A 17,499-nucleotide genomic window follows, 5' to 3' on the forward strand; every position below is an offset into this window, starting at 1 on the left:
CACGGCCGAATTGAAACACTAACTTCCAGGAGAACATCTCTACCTTGCAAACTCAGTTTGAGCAGGTCAATGTGAGAAGGGTAAAGGAATATCACATTTAACATTCAAGTTTCCAAAAGCTCTGGTCTCACAAGAACCCACAGAGCATTTAAGTAGCTATGGGCTCGCTCTCTCTCCTTGGGGAAGTCTGCAAATCTCCTTTGATCCCTGCCCCACATTTTTAAGTTCCCCCCACTTTTTGCTTGTCCATTACAGTAACCCTCTCTTGAGTAGACAGCTTTACATCACTATCCCACCATGCATCTACTTGAGGCCTGGATTGCTAGCAGGCAATACACAGTGCTCCATCAGTCTCAGCCTGCTTTGAAGCATCCTAGTTAGTATTAGGGATATGGGGGTAGAAACCGCAACCCTGAAGAGTTTAAACTTTCAAGGGGGCATGGTAAATAGCTCAACGCACATGCAAATATCAGCCTAGTAGTTACATTAGATCTGCTGCTATTAGAAGAGATCAAGCAGACCATGCATAGCACAGGTCCAAGAGACATTTTAAAAACATTATTGTAGGAACTGAACAATTACCTTACAGGATCAGACCAGAAGTCCATGTAGCCCAGCATCCTGCCTCTGACAACGGCCAGCGGAAGAACCTCGCAGGAAGTAGATGTGGGAAATATTTTGCCTCTGACATAGATCTCATCTTGATCTCTAATAGAAATTGCTTTAAGCTCTGAAGCATGAGGTTTTATATCTCTTCCCAAATTTTTATCATTATGACAGCTCTGGATACTCTTATTACTCATATAAATGTTCGTCCCTTTACGAATCTTGCTAAATTTGCATTCTCAATAACTTCCTATGATGAGCTCCACCTTCTAACAATATGGTATGTGAAAGTATTTATCAGTTTAATTTAATTGACTGTCCCCTTGTTGTGTTATGAGACAGAACCAATGCTCCTAATGCGCCTTCTCTAGACCAGTGGTTTTCAAACTGTGGGTCGTGACCCAGTGGTGGGTCGTCGAATGTCAGGCACTGGTCATAGCAGCTCTGGTTAGCACCGCCAACCAGGCCGTTAAAAGTCCCATTGGCAGTGCTGACAGCTAGTTCCTACCTGTTCTGACACTGCGCTGTGCCCTGGAAGTGGCCAGCAGCAGGTCTGGCTCCTAGGCTGGGGGGCCATGGGGTTTCGCACACTGGTCAATGGGAGCTGAGGGGGAGGCAGTGCCTGCAGGCAAGAGCCATGAGGAGCTGTACCTGTTGCTGGCCGCTTCCGGGGTGCTGGCTGTTTCTGGGGCACAGCATGTCCATGGCGCCAGGCAGGCAGGAAGCCTGCCTGCCTTAGCACCCCTGCTGTGCCACTGACCAGGAGCCACACAAAGTAACCCCGCATCCCAATCCCTGCCCCAGCCCAGAGCCCCCCAAACCCAGAGCCCCTTCCTGCACCCCAAACCCATCATCCCCAGCCCCACCTGAGCCCATATCCCCAGCCTAGAGCCCTGACCCCTCCTGCACCCCAACCCCGTCCCAGCCCTGAGTCCTCCCCAAACCCAGAGCCCCCTCCTGCACCCCAAGCCCCTCATCCCCAGCCCCATCCCAGGGCCTGCACCCCAATCCAAATCCCTGACCCCCTCCCACACCCCAAACCCCTCATTCCTGGCCCCACCCCACCCCACTCAAGCCTTCACCCCTGCACCCCAACTCTCTGCCCCAGTCCTGAGACTCTCCCACATCCCAAACTCTCATCCCAAGCTCCACTGGGTCATGGGCATCAACAATTTTCTTCAACTGGGTAGCCAGAAAAAAAACACTGGTTTGAAAACCGCTGCTCAAGATCATTTGTTATTCTATATATTTTATCATATTCCATCTTAATTTATTTTCTTTCTAAGGTAAACAACAACTAAAGATTAATACCAAAGATTCAGTTAATTCATCAGATAGAAATTTAAACAAAAAGGGCAAAGGGCTGGAGTTTTATTTTAATTCTCCCAACAGTTTGCTATACAGAAATCTGCATCTAAGCTGACAAGAGCAGGAAAACAAGTAAAAGAGGAGCTGATTATTATATAAACACACACATATCCAGGCAGCGTGGTCAGATACAATGGTGCACACACACTATAAAAGTGGATATGGCACAGATGGGAAGTTATGGGGACATAATCAGCGCTGTAAAATTTCATCCTGAAACGGGAGACAAAGTTCAGATCAGGACAATGTGGATTATTTTCCTTCAGTCACATGTGTTCAAAAGAAGATTCATTTAGATGCATCCTTTTACAATTACAATAAATAGGGGACGTTAAAAATGTAGGGCCAGATCCTCATTTGGTGTAAACCAATATGGTTTGGGTTGAGTTCACTGGTGATACAGCAATTTACACCAGCTGTGGAGTTTAGGTAAGATGGTCTTGGGAAGCCATTTTTCTTCATAACTGGGTAAATCTTTTACTTATACATTTGTGCTCTCATAACTTGTACCGCCAATCTGAAGACTGTCTCAGAAGCATAGCAAGTGGTAAACACTACAGTAGAATTACGGTAGAAAAAACAATCACAAAAGGAACCGACAAAACTCCACACTGAAATTTAGCCCCAAAGGATAAAGAATGTTTGTTTTGCATTTCCACCAATGCTTACAATGAAGTTACATTTTGCAGAGCATCTTTTATACCAACTATAGGCAAGATGATTTCAGAGATATATAACTAAGAATGGAGGTACAGATATTCAAGAAGAATAGGTGAGAGATAAGAGGCTTTGAATGAGAATAGAAACGGAGTTGATTAGGTGCAGAGATCAAAGGTGTCCTGCACATTATGTGTAGCTGAAGACTTATCTGAATACTAAGGATGATGTGCGATAGGATGCACAAGAGGCTAGTGCTGAGTGAAGGGAGTGGACAGGGCCGGAGCTTCCATTTAGGCGACCTAGGCGGTCGCCTAGGGCACCAGGATCTGGGGGGGCCGCATTTTGCTCCGGTGGACCTCCCACAGGCGTGCCTGCGGAGGGTCCGCTGGTCCCATGGCTTCAGTGGACCTCCAGCAGGCGTGTGTGCGGAGGGTCCGCTCGTCCCACGGCTCCGGTGGAGCATCCACAGGCACGCCTGTGGCAGGTCCACCGGAACCGCGGGACAGGCGAGTGGCAGAGTGCCCCACATGGCGTGCCGCCGTGCTTGGGGCGGCGAAATGGCTAAAGCCGGTTCTGCGCCTAGGGCGCCAAAAACCCTGGCGCCGCTCCTGGGAGTGGAATAGAAACAAACGCTCTGATCCTGTAGTTGAATCTGCATGGACAGATCCTGGCACTCACACAAAGCCCCAGTGATTTTAAGGGGGCTCTTAATGGGCATGGGGGCCCATGTAAAGCAGATACAACTGCAGGATTAGGGCCAAAGTTAGAGGAGAGCTAGAGAAAATGCAATAGAGTGAGACTTTAAAAACAACAAACCCAAGAAGAGCAATCATGAACTGAAACCTGAAGTGAATGAAGAGTTGGTTGAGATGGTTAAGGATGGAAGATGCTTTATACACAGTACACATGGCATGTCCATCTGACTGAATAAGTGATTGAAAATACTTTATTAGAAAAAATATCCTGAAATTCACAGATCATTCTCTCAGCTCCCTAAATTGGGTTAATAATGAAAAATATTTACATCATTTGAAAAATACTGCAATACTTGTCCAATAAATTATTTAACTAGCTCTGCTCCAAGGTAGAGGAAAGTCAATCTGAAGCAGGTACAAAGATCCTGAGAAGGATTCCTACTCTTTTTTCCTGGTTCCATGATTGGCTAGTTTAACCAAGCAACAGAGTGTGGATTTTAAAGCTTTTGTAGCCCTTGGTCTCTATGTATGAACTGATCATATTTGATTGTTTCAACATTCAAGCAATTAAGGTATTGACTTCTTCTAGATGGATAGGTTCCATGACAGGAAGGCAAGCGGTCCTGGTTTTGAACTGATTTGGCACATGCGATTCTCAAGACAGATCTCATGAATAGTAAGGTGGAGTTTTCTCCTTAGAATGTAGAGCCACATGTACACAAGGTGTGCAAGGAAAAGGCAAACCCCCACATCCCAAGTAAGTAGGAAGAATTATGAGCAATTCCCTCCAAGCACACCAGGTGCGTCTCATCAGTATTATAACAGCTCTTTTTTCAGGCTAGTAGCAGTCAAACGTCCCAATCAGACTCAAAAACCCCCTTATGGCAGGCAATACTGAAAATTCAGGGAGACAAGGGTTTTCCATGCCAGTATTTTGCACTGCTTGTAGCAACACTATCTGATGATAAAACGATCATTCTGTGTGTTCTCCCCAGGGAGAAGTGGCTGTTTCCAACAGAACAATCTACACATCATACCCTAGCTACGTTACTTTTGGCTGACTGTGGAGAATTTTGGACTAAAGCATCTAACAGAAGGCCAGCACCAGAGAAGCTCCTTCAAGAAGCCATTCCCTTCACATTTCCTCAGTTTTATTTTTTTAAAATAAGTGCTTTCTGGCAAATAAGTAAGTGTATGGTAAAACAGGCGTAGTATGTTGCTTTCACCTTCCATAACGTTCAGACCCAAGTGTTGCTTTTAGGAGGCCTCTACCTCTAAATACTCTTCTTCACTTTAGCATAGGTGCATATAGGTACTTTCACTTACTTTAGATTTGTGCCCTAGTAACTTGAGTGGAGTCACTCTGGTTTAAACAGCAGACGCTGGCCCTTATACTTGTATACAAATCATTTGTGAGGTTTTTCTATAAAATATCTGCAAGATAGACTTTTTTTTAGTTGTCCCAAGGTAAATATTTTCAGAAGAATTTAAGTCATCATTTCACATGCAACTTAGGCACCAAGGAGCCTAACAGTCTTTGTAACTCAATTGGACCTCAGCCTCATTGAATATTTTACCCTTAATTTTCCTCTTGTAAAAGAGGAAGTTTTTTTTGTTCTAAAGGCAGTGAAGCTTAGAAGAGTAAAAATGCTATTTGAGGTCAGTATGTATTAAATTCCTGACTTAACAAGAAGAGATGTTTTGCTTTCCTGAAGAATTTGCAGCCACAGGGCAGTCTCCTTTGGTGGAAGGTTCACAACCACAATTGATTAATTCAGTCTATAGTTTAGGAGTGCTCCTGGACTACTCACTGATGCTAAGCTCTGACATGGCAGCCAGTAACACTTTACAGTTAGCTAGGAGATTCTGTCCTATTCTGCTGTATGACAAACTGGCCTTGGCTATTCACACTTTTGTCATCTCTCAGCTTAACTATGGCACTTCAGTATACCTGGGAATGAAGCCTTCTGTGCTTAGGAAGCTCCAAATGGTACACATTTCCACAGCAACATAGGCTACTGCAAATACATCAAACCGGTCCTCTGCTCCCTGGCTTCCCACATGATATCGCATTGATACAAGGTTTCGGGCATTATCTTCAAGACAATCAATGATCTGGACCCAGGATATCTACAAGATCGAAGGAAGCTCTGAGATGAAGACTGTGGTTGACAACGTTGCTCCTCTGGCACAATGGAACTTTCTACAGTAAGGGCAAAGCTCATCTGTTCAGGAGAGGGCAGCTTTCTTGGGGCCTGGTCCAAGACTGTAGAATGAACTCCCACAGGAACCAAGGACCAGCACAAACCTCAGCACTTTTCCAATAAGTGCAAGGCACACCTTTGACCTTTCCTTTTCCAACATAAACATATAGCAACATGTGCATATATAATACAAAATATTCCAAAACAAAATTCTCCCTCTGCCGTTAGATAGATGCTAGTAAAATTAAGGCCTTACAGAAAAGCGCTCAGATACCACAATGATGAGAGGGGTATAAAAATGTATACAAAACAATCTTGCTATAAATCAGAAGCACTTACTTACAATCATCACCAGAACAGTTATTTATACTTAGAGTTAGGGACAGAGGCCTGGTCTACACTACGCGTTTATACCAATTTTAGCAGCGTTAAACCGATTTAACGCTGCACCCGTCCACACGAGGCCCTTTATATCGATATAAAGCGCTCTTTAAACAGGTTTCTGTACTCCTCCCCGACGAGAGGAGTAGCGCTGAAATCGGTATTACCATATCGGATTAGGGTTAGTGTGGGCCGCAAATCGACGGTATTGGCCTCCGGGCGGCATTCCATAGTGCACCCTTGTGTCCGCTCTGAACAGCAATCTGAACTTGGATGCACTGGCCAGGTAGACAGGAAAAGCCCTGCAAACTTTTGAATTTCATCTCCTGTTTGCCCAGCGTGGAGCTCTGATCAGCACGGGTGGCGATGCAGTCCCAAATCCAAAAAGAGCTCCAGCATGGACCGTACGGAAGATACCGGATCTGATCGCTGTATGGGGAGGCAAATCTGTTCTATCAGAGCTCCGTTCCAGAAGATGAAATGCCAAAGCATTTGAAAAAATCTCCAAACAGAGGTCACAGCAGGGACTGAGCATAGTGCTGCGTGACAAGCGTAACAGAAAGCCAAAGAATCAAATGGACGCTCATGGAGGGAGGGAGGGAGGAAGGAGGTACTGAGGACTCCAGCTATCCCACAGTCCCCGCAGTCTCCGAAAAGCATTTGCATTATTGGCTGAACTCCAAATGCCTGTAGAGTCAAACACATTGTCTGGGGTGGTTCAGGGTATAGCTCGTTAATTTACTTCCCCTCCCCCATGAAAGAAAAGGGAAAAAAAGAGTTTGTTGACTTTTTCATATGTCACACTATGTCTACTGCATGCTGCTGGTAGACACGGTGCTGGGGCAATGAACAGCAGCACCCTCTCCCCTCCCCTCCTTGGGGGCAGACGGTACAATATGACTGCTATCCATTGTCATCATCAGCCCATGAGTGCTCCTGGCTGGCCTCAGGTGAGGTAGGCCAGGGGCGCCTGGGTAAAAATAGGAATGACTCCCGGTCATTCCCAGTAGATGGTACAGAACGGCTGGTAACCGTCTTCATCATAGCAAGTGGGGGCTGAGCTCCATCAGCCCCCTCCTTTCATGTCTAAAGAAAAGATTCTGTACTGCCTGGACTAACATACCAGCGGGATGCTGGGCTCCTCTCCCCCGCACCGTCTAATGTCCTGCCTGGACTATCATAGCAGCTGGAGGTTGCCTCCCCCTCATTTTAGCTCACTAACAAGTCAGTGTTTCTTATTCCTGCATTCTTTATTACTTCATCACACAAATGGAGGGGACACTGCAACGGTAGCCCAGGAGGGTTGGGGGAACAGGGAAGCAACGGGTGGGGTTGTTGCAGAGGCACCCCCTAGAATGGCATGCAGCTCATCATTTCTGCGGGATCTGACACGGAGCGGCTGTGCTCTCTGGTACACCGGTTCTCTAGGCACACTTGCCCCATATTCTAGGCAGGACTGAATCTATTTTTAGATAAGCCACAAAGGAGGGAATGACCCGGGGGGTCATTCCCATTTTTGTTTTTGTGCCCCCGGCCAACCTCAGCCAGGAGCACCCATGACAGCAGCAGATGGTACAGAACAACTGATAACCATCATCTCATCACCAATTTACAATGGCATGGCAGACGGTACAGAACTGATAACCGTCTCTGCTACCTTGCAAAGGCAAATGAATGCTGCTGTGTAGCACTGCAGTACCGCCTCTGTCAGCGGCATCCAGTACATATACGGTGACAGTAACAAAAGGCAAAACGGGCTTCATGGTTCCCATGCTATGGTGTCTGCCAGGGCAATCCAGGGAAAAAGGGCGCGAAATGATTGTCTGCCGTTGCTTTCACGGAGGAAGGAATGAGTGACGACATTTACCCAGAATCACCCGTGACACTATTTTTGCACCATCATGCACTGGGATCTCAACCCAGAATTCCAATGGGCGGGGGAGACTGCATGAACTATCGGATAGCTACGGGATAGCTACCCACAGTGCAACGCTCTGGAAATCGACGCTAGCCTTGGTACATGGACGCACACCACCGAATTAATGTGCTTAGTGTGGCCGCATGCACTCGACTTTATACAATCTGTTTTACAAAACCGGTTTATGTAAATCGGAATAATCTCGTAGTGTACCCAGAGACTCAGTTGGTCTAAACTGGCATAAGCTCTATAGCAGTCACTGCAGCTACGCTGCTTTACACAATCTTGCAAATTGCTTGAAATAATCAGTGTGAATAAAGATATATAGAAAACAAGTCAGGTAAACAAACTGTCAAATTTCACTTTATTTGTATTGAGAAAGTAGGCAACAAACAACACTTGGTACTCAGAGGTGCAAATTTACCATTATTTGCTGGCAAAATGTTAGTATATCAATGCTGGGCACTCTTCATTTCCATGACAGTAGCAAACTGATTTAATCATTTTACAAATCTATAATGAAAGAGTGCCACGGAACTATAATTTCAGATGAACATGTAACATTTAACTGTGGTTTCTCCAGGTGACTTTTGCCACTTCATGATTAGCAGCAAACAATTAAATTTGACCTCAAAAAGACAAAATGTCGAAGTGTTTGTCATCATTAAATAATAAGTGTTAGCAGCATACCCAATAAAATACATCTTGTACAAATACCATTGCACTTTTAACATGTCACAAGCATTTTTCTTACCATTATTTACACAGTATAGTTTGTATAGAATAGCTAAACTGATATATATTGAAAAATAGTGGAAATGTTAATAGCCCTAGACAACGTCTAGTGTTGACTCCTTTTGTTCCATACAGTTTCCCAGGACGCTTCATGAAAATCGTGTACGTATACCATTGCATAAAAATAGAATTAACAAAAAGCTTATTTCTCAGTTAACACTTCAGAAGCTTATACTGTATTACTATATTAAATTGTTCACTGCACAAGGGAACCATAATGACAATAGAGTCGAGCATCAGCCTCTGATTAAGTTTTCAGATAATACCAAAGTCCTGCTTATTCAAGTACTGTTCTTTATTTCACATTCCAATCACTTAGCTGTGCGATAATTATCCAGTGAGTTCCAAAGGCAGCTCCCGACCACATAAGATCTCCCACTGTCTTGCAAGCAGTGATATTAGTTTCTCACGGCTTTCTGCACTTGGGATAAAGATATACCACTGGATCTCTCTATTCCCACTGCCTTTAAGTTTAGCCTTTAACTTTGGGGCACTGAAAGTATCTCCAAAGTGATCCAGCGTTAGGTTCTGCATGAGATCTTGGTTCTGAACGTCATCAAACACAAACGTGAGGGCCTGTGGATATGTCTGATAGCCCATAAGCACTCTGTCTAAATCACGGATTCGTCTTCCATCTGTGAGCTGATATTTGTCTCTCTTTGGTGGTTCCTTTGCAAATTCAGGTAGCGGGTAACTGATATAATCCTCATTGAAAAGGAACAAATCCGAACTGGTTAAAATGAGTGTTTTAGGCTGAAGTGAACTATTGGCTTGAGTAGTTTCTTCTGTATGATTCACTTGAAATGCCAACACATACAGAAGGATATTTAGAGACTGGAGGTTAGCCAAACTGTACATCTTCTCTGCCACTAGAAAAGCAAGGTCCCCAATTTCCTCTTCATTGGGATATATAAACTTTACTCTACTAGAGTGAATCAGTTCATAATTCTCCATTTTTCCTGCAAGCACAAATATACATGAATTTTACTTTACACTCAGTATTACACAATGTTTCCCTGATGCATGTGGCTAAACATTAGATCCTTTGACACAGTTTGTTGCAGCTGGAACAACTCAAGTTTAGCCATTATTTATGCACAGTTTTTATTTGTATAAAATATGTGAATAATTTACTTGGATTGCATGTCCTTAATTGGATTTCTCATCTGCCTCTTGCATCATCAACCATTTTCAGTTCCAATTAAATAATCTTTATTAGTGGTGCTGATGTAAGAGGCAGAAAAAATAGCTGGATTCTCAGACCATAGATAATACTTGTCTTGCTAGTAGTTGGAGAGACAAGTCAACTTTTGAGTTCTAAACGGATTGAATCCAGTACGTAATCATTGAGAAAACAAATATGAAATCCCTTATTATTGCTATAGTAGATGAACAGACATCTTTAAACGGTCCCTCTGAAAAGAACTCTCTCATAAGTTGTGTGTAATGTCTAATGTCACATCATGATGTGCACACCATTCCCTAAGGAGCAGGCTCCTGCAGTAGGAGGAGGATTCATTGCTTCTGGTCTACCATAAATGGCTGTAAGTAAAATATTTTAGGCCAGACTTAACCAATGATTTCCTTAAAAGATTTCTTAAAATAATCACAAGCACCATCAAAAAATTGAGCTTTACTTAGAGAACCTTCTGCTAAGTTTGGAAATCTAGCCAAAAGCAGATTTATCACTGTGCATTTTAATAGCTGACAGTACAAATTTAACACATTTTAAAAATCCCTTAAATCTTATCTAATCTGTCATTGTTACTGGTTCACGAACGTACAACCTTTAGAGAACAAAAAGTCTCTCTCCTGCAGAAGTTAAGAGACTGTTCCTTAAAGAGCGCTAAGTTACAAGTCTAACCTATAAATACAAGCTACAGCTGTAGATGGCTCAAAAGATTATGTAAGGGATGTAATTTATTGGATTCTATAAAAGGAGAATTATATCACATTGCCTTTCCCTGTGCAAATGTATTAGAAATTAAACATTTCTGTTCAGACAGGAAAGTCTAGGATAAACTCACACAGGACTTCAAGTGGAAGTAGAACTGAGTTAATAGGAAGCAAACAATCAATGCATAAAATCTTATACTTTTGGATTTTTAAAAAATACACATTACACAGTATTCGATATATACTAGAAGAGGGCCTCACCCTCCCTGGTTGAACTAATCTTGATACCTCTAGACTGATTCTTGCCTGCATATTTATAGCCGCCTCTGGAAATTTCCACCACATGAGTCTGACAAAGTGGGTATTCACCCATGAAAGCTTATGCTCCAATACTTGTTAGTCTACAAGGTGCCACATGACTGTGTCGCTTTTTACAGATCCAGACTAACACGACTACCCCTCTAGTATTTGATATACTAACCTAAGAGTGTAGAATGGACCATTTACCTGTATTTTTATTCCCAAATTCAGAGTAGAAATCCTTATCTACTGGTTCTGGTGAAGGTGTGCGTGCCAGCAATGACAGCACTGCCATGAGGTGCTGTATAAAGGCATGAGTACTGTAACTGTCTCTGGTTAGGCAGGTTACTATATGATCTGCAGAATGTCCTGGAGAAGACAGAATATAAGCCAGTTACATATCTATTTGTAGCTTTACTTGAATTTCAGCAGACATTCAATTCACCACCATAGAATATTTCCTGTAGTGACGGATTTGAGATGTTTTTATTTGGTTAACTAGTTAGAACTGATCCTCTGACCAGAAGATAAGGGACTCTCCCAGACCTACTGAAAGATTAGAGCATGTACTTTCATAAGGTACTTTATTTTGGAACACTGGATATGAACACTCTGGAATGTAGACATTTAACTCCTGTGACAAAGTTCCTCCTCTACTTTGGTGGGCCCTGCGCTTATTGGCAGATTTGCTCACCTCAGTGATCTTCCTCACAGTCTGGATCAACTCCTCCTGTGTCTGATCAGGAGTTGGGAGGTTTGGGGGGGAACCCGGGCCCGCCCATTACTCCGGGTTCCAGCCCAGGGCCCTGTGGATTGCAGCTGTCTATAGTGCCTCTTGTAACAGCTGCATGACAGCTACAACTCCCTGGGCTACTTCCCCATGGCCTCCTTCAAACATCTTCTTTATCCTCACCACAGGACCTTCCTCCTGGTGTCTGATAACACTTGCACTCCATAGTCCTCCAGCAGCACACACACTCACTCTCAGCTCCTTGTGCCTATTGCTCCCAGCTCCTCATACGCACTTCCTCTACTCTAGCTCCTCCCCATCTGACTGGAGAGAGCTCCTTTTTAAACCCAGGTGCCCTGATTAGCCTGCCTTGATTGGCTGCAGGTGTTCTAATCAGCCTGTCTGTCTTAATTGGTTCTAGCAAGTTACTGATTACTCTAGTACAGCCCCTGCTCTGGTCACTCAGGGAACAGAAAACTACTCACTTATTGACCAGTATATTTGCCCTCTACCAGACTCCTGTACCCCACTGGTTTGGGTCTGTCACACACCATAACTGTTCATTACTTTGAAAATTTACCTTCAAAAGAAAACAGATTTCTGAAAATATTTTAATTACGGATGTTAAAAGTGAACTAAGTTAAAGGAAAAACTCCCCCTGCTTTTCCAGTTCAATTTGTGCACTTACACTTTGATTAAGGTCACCTACAGCATCAACTTTTTCTGGTCAGTTTCCTCATTAGGATCTTTGCCACAGCAGAGAGGATATAAGAATGGACATACTGGGTCAGACCAATGATTCATCTAGCCCAGTATTCTGTCTACCGATAGCAGCCAATGCCAGGTGCTTCAGAAGAAATGAACAAACAGTGCAATTACTGAGTGATCAATGCCATCATTTAGTCCAGCATCTGCTAGTCAGAGGCAAGTTGTAATACTTGAATTCGTATATTAAACTCACTAGATTTCAAGGTGACAGAATCCCTTTAAAAAAGTATAAGGACTGGGTTTCAGTCTTAAAGCCTCCCATAAACTTTACAGTACAAATTATACCTTCAATCGCAATCTTCACATGACAGGGAAAGCTAAGAACAGAGCTGACAGCTGTATCCCTAACTTTGGATTTCTTTGTTTTGTTGGGTCTCAGGTCAACTTGAAATTTATTTTTTATATTTTAATTAAATATCTGGCCTTATTGATTAAAAGTGCTATATAAGACACAGATGTTATTGTCTGATGGGGTTTGTTTTTAGGAGAGCTAAGCTAGTTATTATATTATGTTCCTAAAAAGAGCAGAGGTAAAATTTTCAAAAGCTCCTAGGCTACTAAGTCACTTGAATCCCTTTGACTTTCATTGAGATTTAGCCATCTAAGTACCTGTATCACTTTTCAAAATGGGACAGGTTCTTTTGCAAATGTTACCCTAGGCCAGCTAGAAGTGTAGTGTCTACTTTTGCTGGAGGTCTCTGTTGGCATCACACCACTGAGACATGAAAATAGGACATACCATGCAATTTTAAAGACTGGTTTGAAGGATGGAATAGAGGCTTCAAGGCATAAACATTTACAATAATTTCTGGAAGCCAAAAGAAAATGTATAATGAGAAATGACATTTAATGAGTGACTATGATAAATTCACATTAAAAATGGAAGGTGCTACAAATTCTTAATAATGAAAGACTAGGGAAGAATAGTTTATATTTCCCTTGTTTACTAGCCTTATGTATCTGGGAAGCATGTTCAAGAAAACTGGCAGAATGGTCTCTTGGCAAGAGACACTAACTCTCATAATGGAGTAAGAGTCATGGGATATTTGCATCTATTTCAAAATATGGTGGGAAATCTCAATTTGTGTGCAACTAGATTAAAGAACTGGATGAGTTCTGCTCAGCAAACCTGCCAAATAAACCATTAAAACATAACTTACTTATATTCAGTGTTTAGAGTTCATTACTATCTCCATTTCTGCCCATTCAAGTCTTGAGGCAATAGCCAAATATCATCAAACCATCATAAAATCATTTTCTGCCTTTTGCTTGAATGAAGGTACAGCCACAGATTCAATAAGCACCATCATTTTGTAGTAGTTCATGGTTATCTGCCTACACAGCTTAATGGCAGAGGCACTAGTGGTGAAACACTTCCACTAATGCATCATAACAAGGCTACAAGTTTCAAGTTTCAACCCACTATGCACACAAATCAAGAAAAACACTCAACATGCAGAGCACAACATTTTCATTCACTGATCACTTAATCCATTGAGTGCACTATGTTGTACGCATGCATACTTTAAGTTCAAATCTTTATCAAAGTGCAAAAAGATATGAAACATTCAGTTGGAAAATGTTCACTCCTGCTTTCCTTGAATGTTTTACACATGGCTAAAGTGACTATTTTCCCCACATTTTATTTCACTTTAGGTAAGGAAAGTGTAAAATTTCACACCCCAAAATTATTCTTTGGGTAACATAAGCCACTGGAACTGGACAGTCTTTTCAGACACACATATTTATATAGTGGCACCAGTGTGATATCATAAATGTTAACATATTGGAAATGGTTAATTATAAAAAGACAGCAGGATAACATGGTGCTCCCTATCAAGAGTGAAGTGAAGACAGGGATGAAATCAAGATGACAGTAGTATCGGCAGCTAGAAAAATCTACAGCATAAAATGTTACTCACCAGTAATTCGAAAATATTGATCAAAAAGTCCAACATTCACTGATTGCAGATCGTTAAGTTTTAGCACAAAGCAGCAAGAGAGATGGAAAGAGCTATTTTCACAATCTGAGTTTTCTTTGTTCCAAAAGTCTAATGAACGAAGAATATAATATGATAAAGAGCAAGTCACAGAAAGGAAGAATGATAAATTTAGACTACAAACATAATTACATTCAGATCCTAGAGTGATCTATATTAAAAATTTAATTATAAATTTCTCCATTGTTGTGCTTGAAATAAACCCTTGAAAAGCATTTTTCTTTAATGACTACTTATTTAATATTGGAAGCTTTCTTTATACAGATACATTCCAAAAATTCGGAAACGAGAGATGATACTGCATTCAGTGAAAAATCTCCCCCATCCCCATCACCATCCATGAGGATGATATAACTTCCTTTCAGACTTTCTTAGAGTTCAAAGTATATCACAAAGGCACAGGACCCCTAAACACATAGACACAGGCTGCACTCAAAGGCAGAAACTAGTCGTAAGATACCACACTTAATGAATGGTGGCTAATAGCTTTCTTGGGGCAAACTACAGCTCTGAACCTCATCTCTGGTAGTATACCTGAAATAAGAATCTGGCTCAAAACGCACATGCCAGAGTGAACAGAGGAATGTTAAGAGGAAAGAGGTTTATGAAGAAGTCTTATTCTTGCCCAAACCAGAAGAAACCCATCCACTACATGTGCCATTGATCTACAATGAGCCACAGTATCATCATGCTGGGAAATCTCTACTTGCGCGCAACTAGATTAAAGAGCTGGATGATCTCTACTCCGCAACCATACCAGATAAGCCATTAAAACATAACCTACTTATATTCAATGTTTAGAGTTTGTTACTTTCTCCATTTCTGCCCATTCTTTGGCGGAACATGTACTTTGCCTTCTGAAGATAAGCACATTCGAGGAATGGCTTATACATAATCAAAATAAAATTAGGCAACCTCAATCTAAAAATATTAAGCCTCGCTCCTGAGAAGACAGTCACGTGGTAAACAGTTAGTGCGGACTGGGAGACCCAGTATCAAAAGCAATTGAGGTGTTTTGCTCCTCGAACTGGCAAATATTGCTGACAGCATGTCACATTCTCAGGGCCGCACTGTGCCCATGAACCACATGCAATTCCCACTGACAAGTAGTCAATAAGTTACTCACATGACAGAGGGGCACAATACAACCCTTAGGCCTGCCGCACCTTACAGCTGGCAATGGAATGGCATTTCAATTGCGTAGAAGATGCTGGGGATTGCTAAGTAACATCAGAAAGAAGCATACACAGACATCATGGAGAAGGGGCTATTTGAGGTGCAGAGCTGGATGAAGACCCAAAACCCTTATTGCAAGGTAAAGCCCCAGGCACGCATGCATGCTGCAAAGGGTAAGCCTGGAGAAACCCATGATGGGATGTTTAGAGTCCTTTGGTTGCAAAAATGACTGCTAATCAAAAATGGGGGGGGGGGGAAATAGCTCAGTGGTTTGAGCATTGGCCTGCTAAACTCAGGGTTGTGAGTTCAATCCTTGAGGGGGCCATTTAGGGATTTAGTTGGGGATTGGTCCTGCTCTGAGCAGGGGGTTGGACTAGACGATCTCCTGAGGTTCCTTCCAACCCTAATAATCTATGATTCTATGATCACCTTGAATATAAAGGAAGAAGAGTGTGACAATAGAGGCTCACTTACCAATTAACCCTGCAACTTTATTAGAGATTCAAAATTAACCCTTTTTGTCTTACCCAACTGATGCTCATTAGTATGAGTTACAGCATCATCCAACAGAAAGTAAATAGCTTTTGTTGAGAGCATGACACAAGCCGTCACTTCTATGTCAGGAGTTTTATAAAATAAAACAGAAGACCACATAAGATGTCTCAGCTCTTCATTTTCTACCTGCAAGACAAATTATGTTGCTTGATTTTGCACATCTTCACCTCTGACTTGCTAGAAGCAGCTTTTGGGAACTGCTTTCCTGGTAAACCAATGCAAAACTAACATTATGAACACAAAAGTGTGATAATGTTTTCTCCAAAGGTGCTGAGTGCAGTTGTATCGGAAGAGTTGTCCATGAAACAGTTCTAGTGTGTATGAGATTAAGAATCGGTGACAGAAAGTTTTTATTGTGGTCTAGCCTACCACACTATTCAATTCCAAGATTCACAGAGTTGACGAGGAACTATTTAAAAAAATCTAAAACCAGCAAACCTGGCAGAGTTATGCCCACAAAATCTAGCTAAGGAGCTTCTGTAAGTAAAAGTAAAGTTCACGATGCCTGCCATATCTCAAAAAGCAACACAAACCTTCAAATACTGCTGAGGAGAAAAGTTTCAAGCAGCTTTATGAAAAAAGGAGGAACCATGACTAGCAATTACCTCAGACACATGTTATACTGGGAAGTAGAGTTAGAATGCATTTTACTATATGCATTTTACTGGCATAGTTTCTTAGATATTATGCCCAGAACACTTGATATCTGTTGAAACTACACTAATGATTTTCCCAAATTCAGTAAAACCAAACTGAGTTCACAAATCCTTCATCCAACATTTGCCACAATGTTGCTGTTTCAATTTCCTAAATCAGGGTTTCTGGGCCTCACTTTGAAAATATTTCAGGTTGTGATGATTCCCCTGCCCCAAAGTGATAGAAAATTACTGTACATACTCATAGGAGCACACTTATGGTATTGCCACCCATATGTCTGTGCTGCTGTTGTATCTCCCTTCCCCCTTCAGCTCCTTCTTCCCCCAGCAATATTTTTTGTGATCTTGTAACCTCCCTACAATAGACTTGTGACCCCCTTTTGGGTCGGGACCCATAGTCTGAGAAACACTGTTCTAAACCATTATTTTAACAGCTCCTAATTTGATCTCATTCCATAAAAAGTCTGTAGGTTCTCAACTAAAACCATTGTTGAAGACTTATGAACTGCAGAATTGAGTATCATGTAGACTGAGTACGTTCTACTGAAAGTCTGGTTAACTGCACTTTAAATAATTAGGAAAAAAATTCTTTGGTGTTCGCTGCAAGTTTGAAAAGCTTTTCAACTGACATTTTCATTCTGATCATAGTGAGTTCTCTTTCAAACTACAGCAAAATGACTTAAGATAAGAGTTGCATTTTCAAGCTGGACATCCAACCCATTAATCATCCCAACTAATATTTGCTTAGGTATCAGATATTGGATTTGTCAACTCAGAGAGCGCTAGTCTTT

At 42.0% G+C, this 17,499-nt stretch overlaps 1 protein-coding gene across 2 annotated transcripts in view; it reads right to left on the reverse strand.

Moving 5' to 3' along the window:
• Positions 1-8,173: 8,173 nt before the first annotated feature.
• The window catches only part of NISCH (nischarin), a 63,644-nt gene continuing 54,318 nt past the window's right edge, over positions 8,174-17,499 (reverse strand). The window contains exons 18-21 of one of the 2 annotated variants that reach the window (XM_050957718.1): positions 16,025-16,178; positions 14,244-14,372; positions 11,031-11,192; positions 8,174-9,586 (exon numbers count right to left, since the gene is read on the reverse strand). In XM_050957718.1, the coding sequence (XP_050813675.1) occupies positions 8,958-9,586; positions 11,031-11,192; positions 14,244-14,372; positions 16,025-16,178 (1,074 nt within the window). In that variant the 3' untranslated portion in view covers positions 8,174-8,957. Of the gene's footprint in view, positions 9,587-11,030; positions 11,193-12,241; positions 12,401-14,243; positions 14,373-16,024; positions 16,179-17,499 lie in introns of those variants that run through there. The other variant, XR_007774993.1, reaches the window with a different exon arrangement.

This window comes from Gopherus flavomarginatus, chromosome 6 (genome assembly GCF_025201925.1).
Source record: "Gopherus flavomarginatus isolate rGopFla2 chromosome 6, rGopFla2.mat.asm, whole genome shotgun sequence".
Taxonomy (NCBI): Eukaryota; Metazoa; Chordata; order Testudines; family Testudinidae; genus Gopherus; species Gopherus flavomarginatus.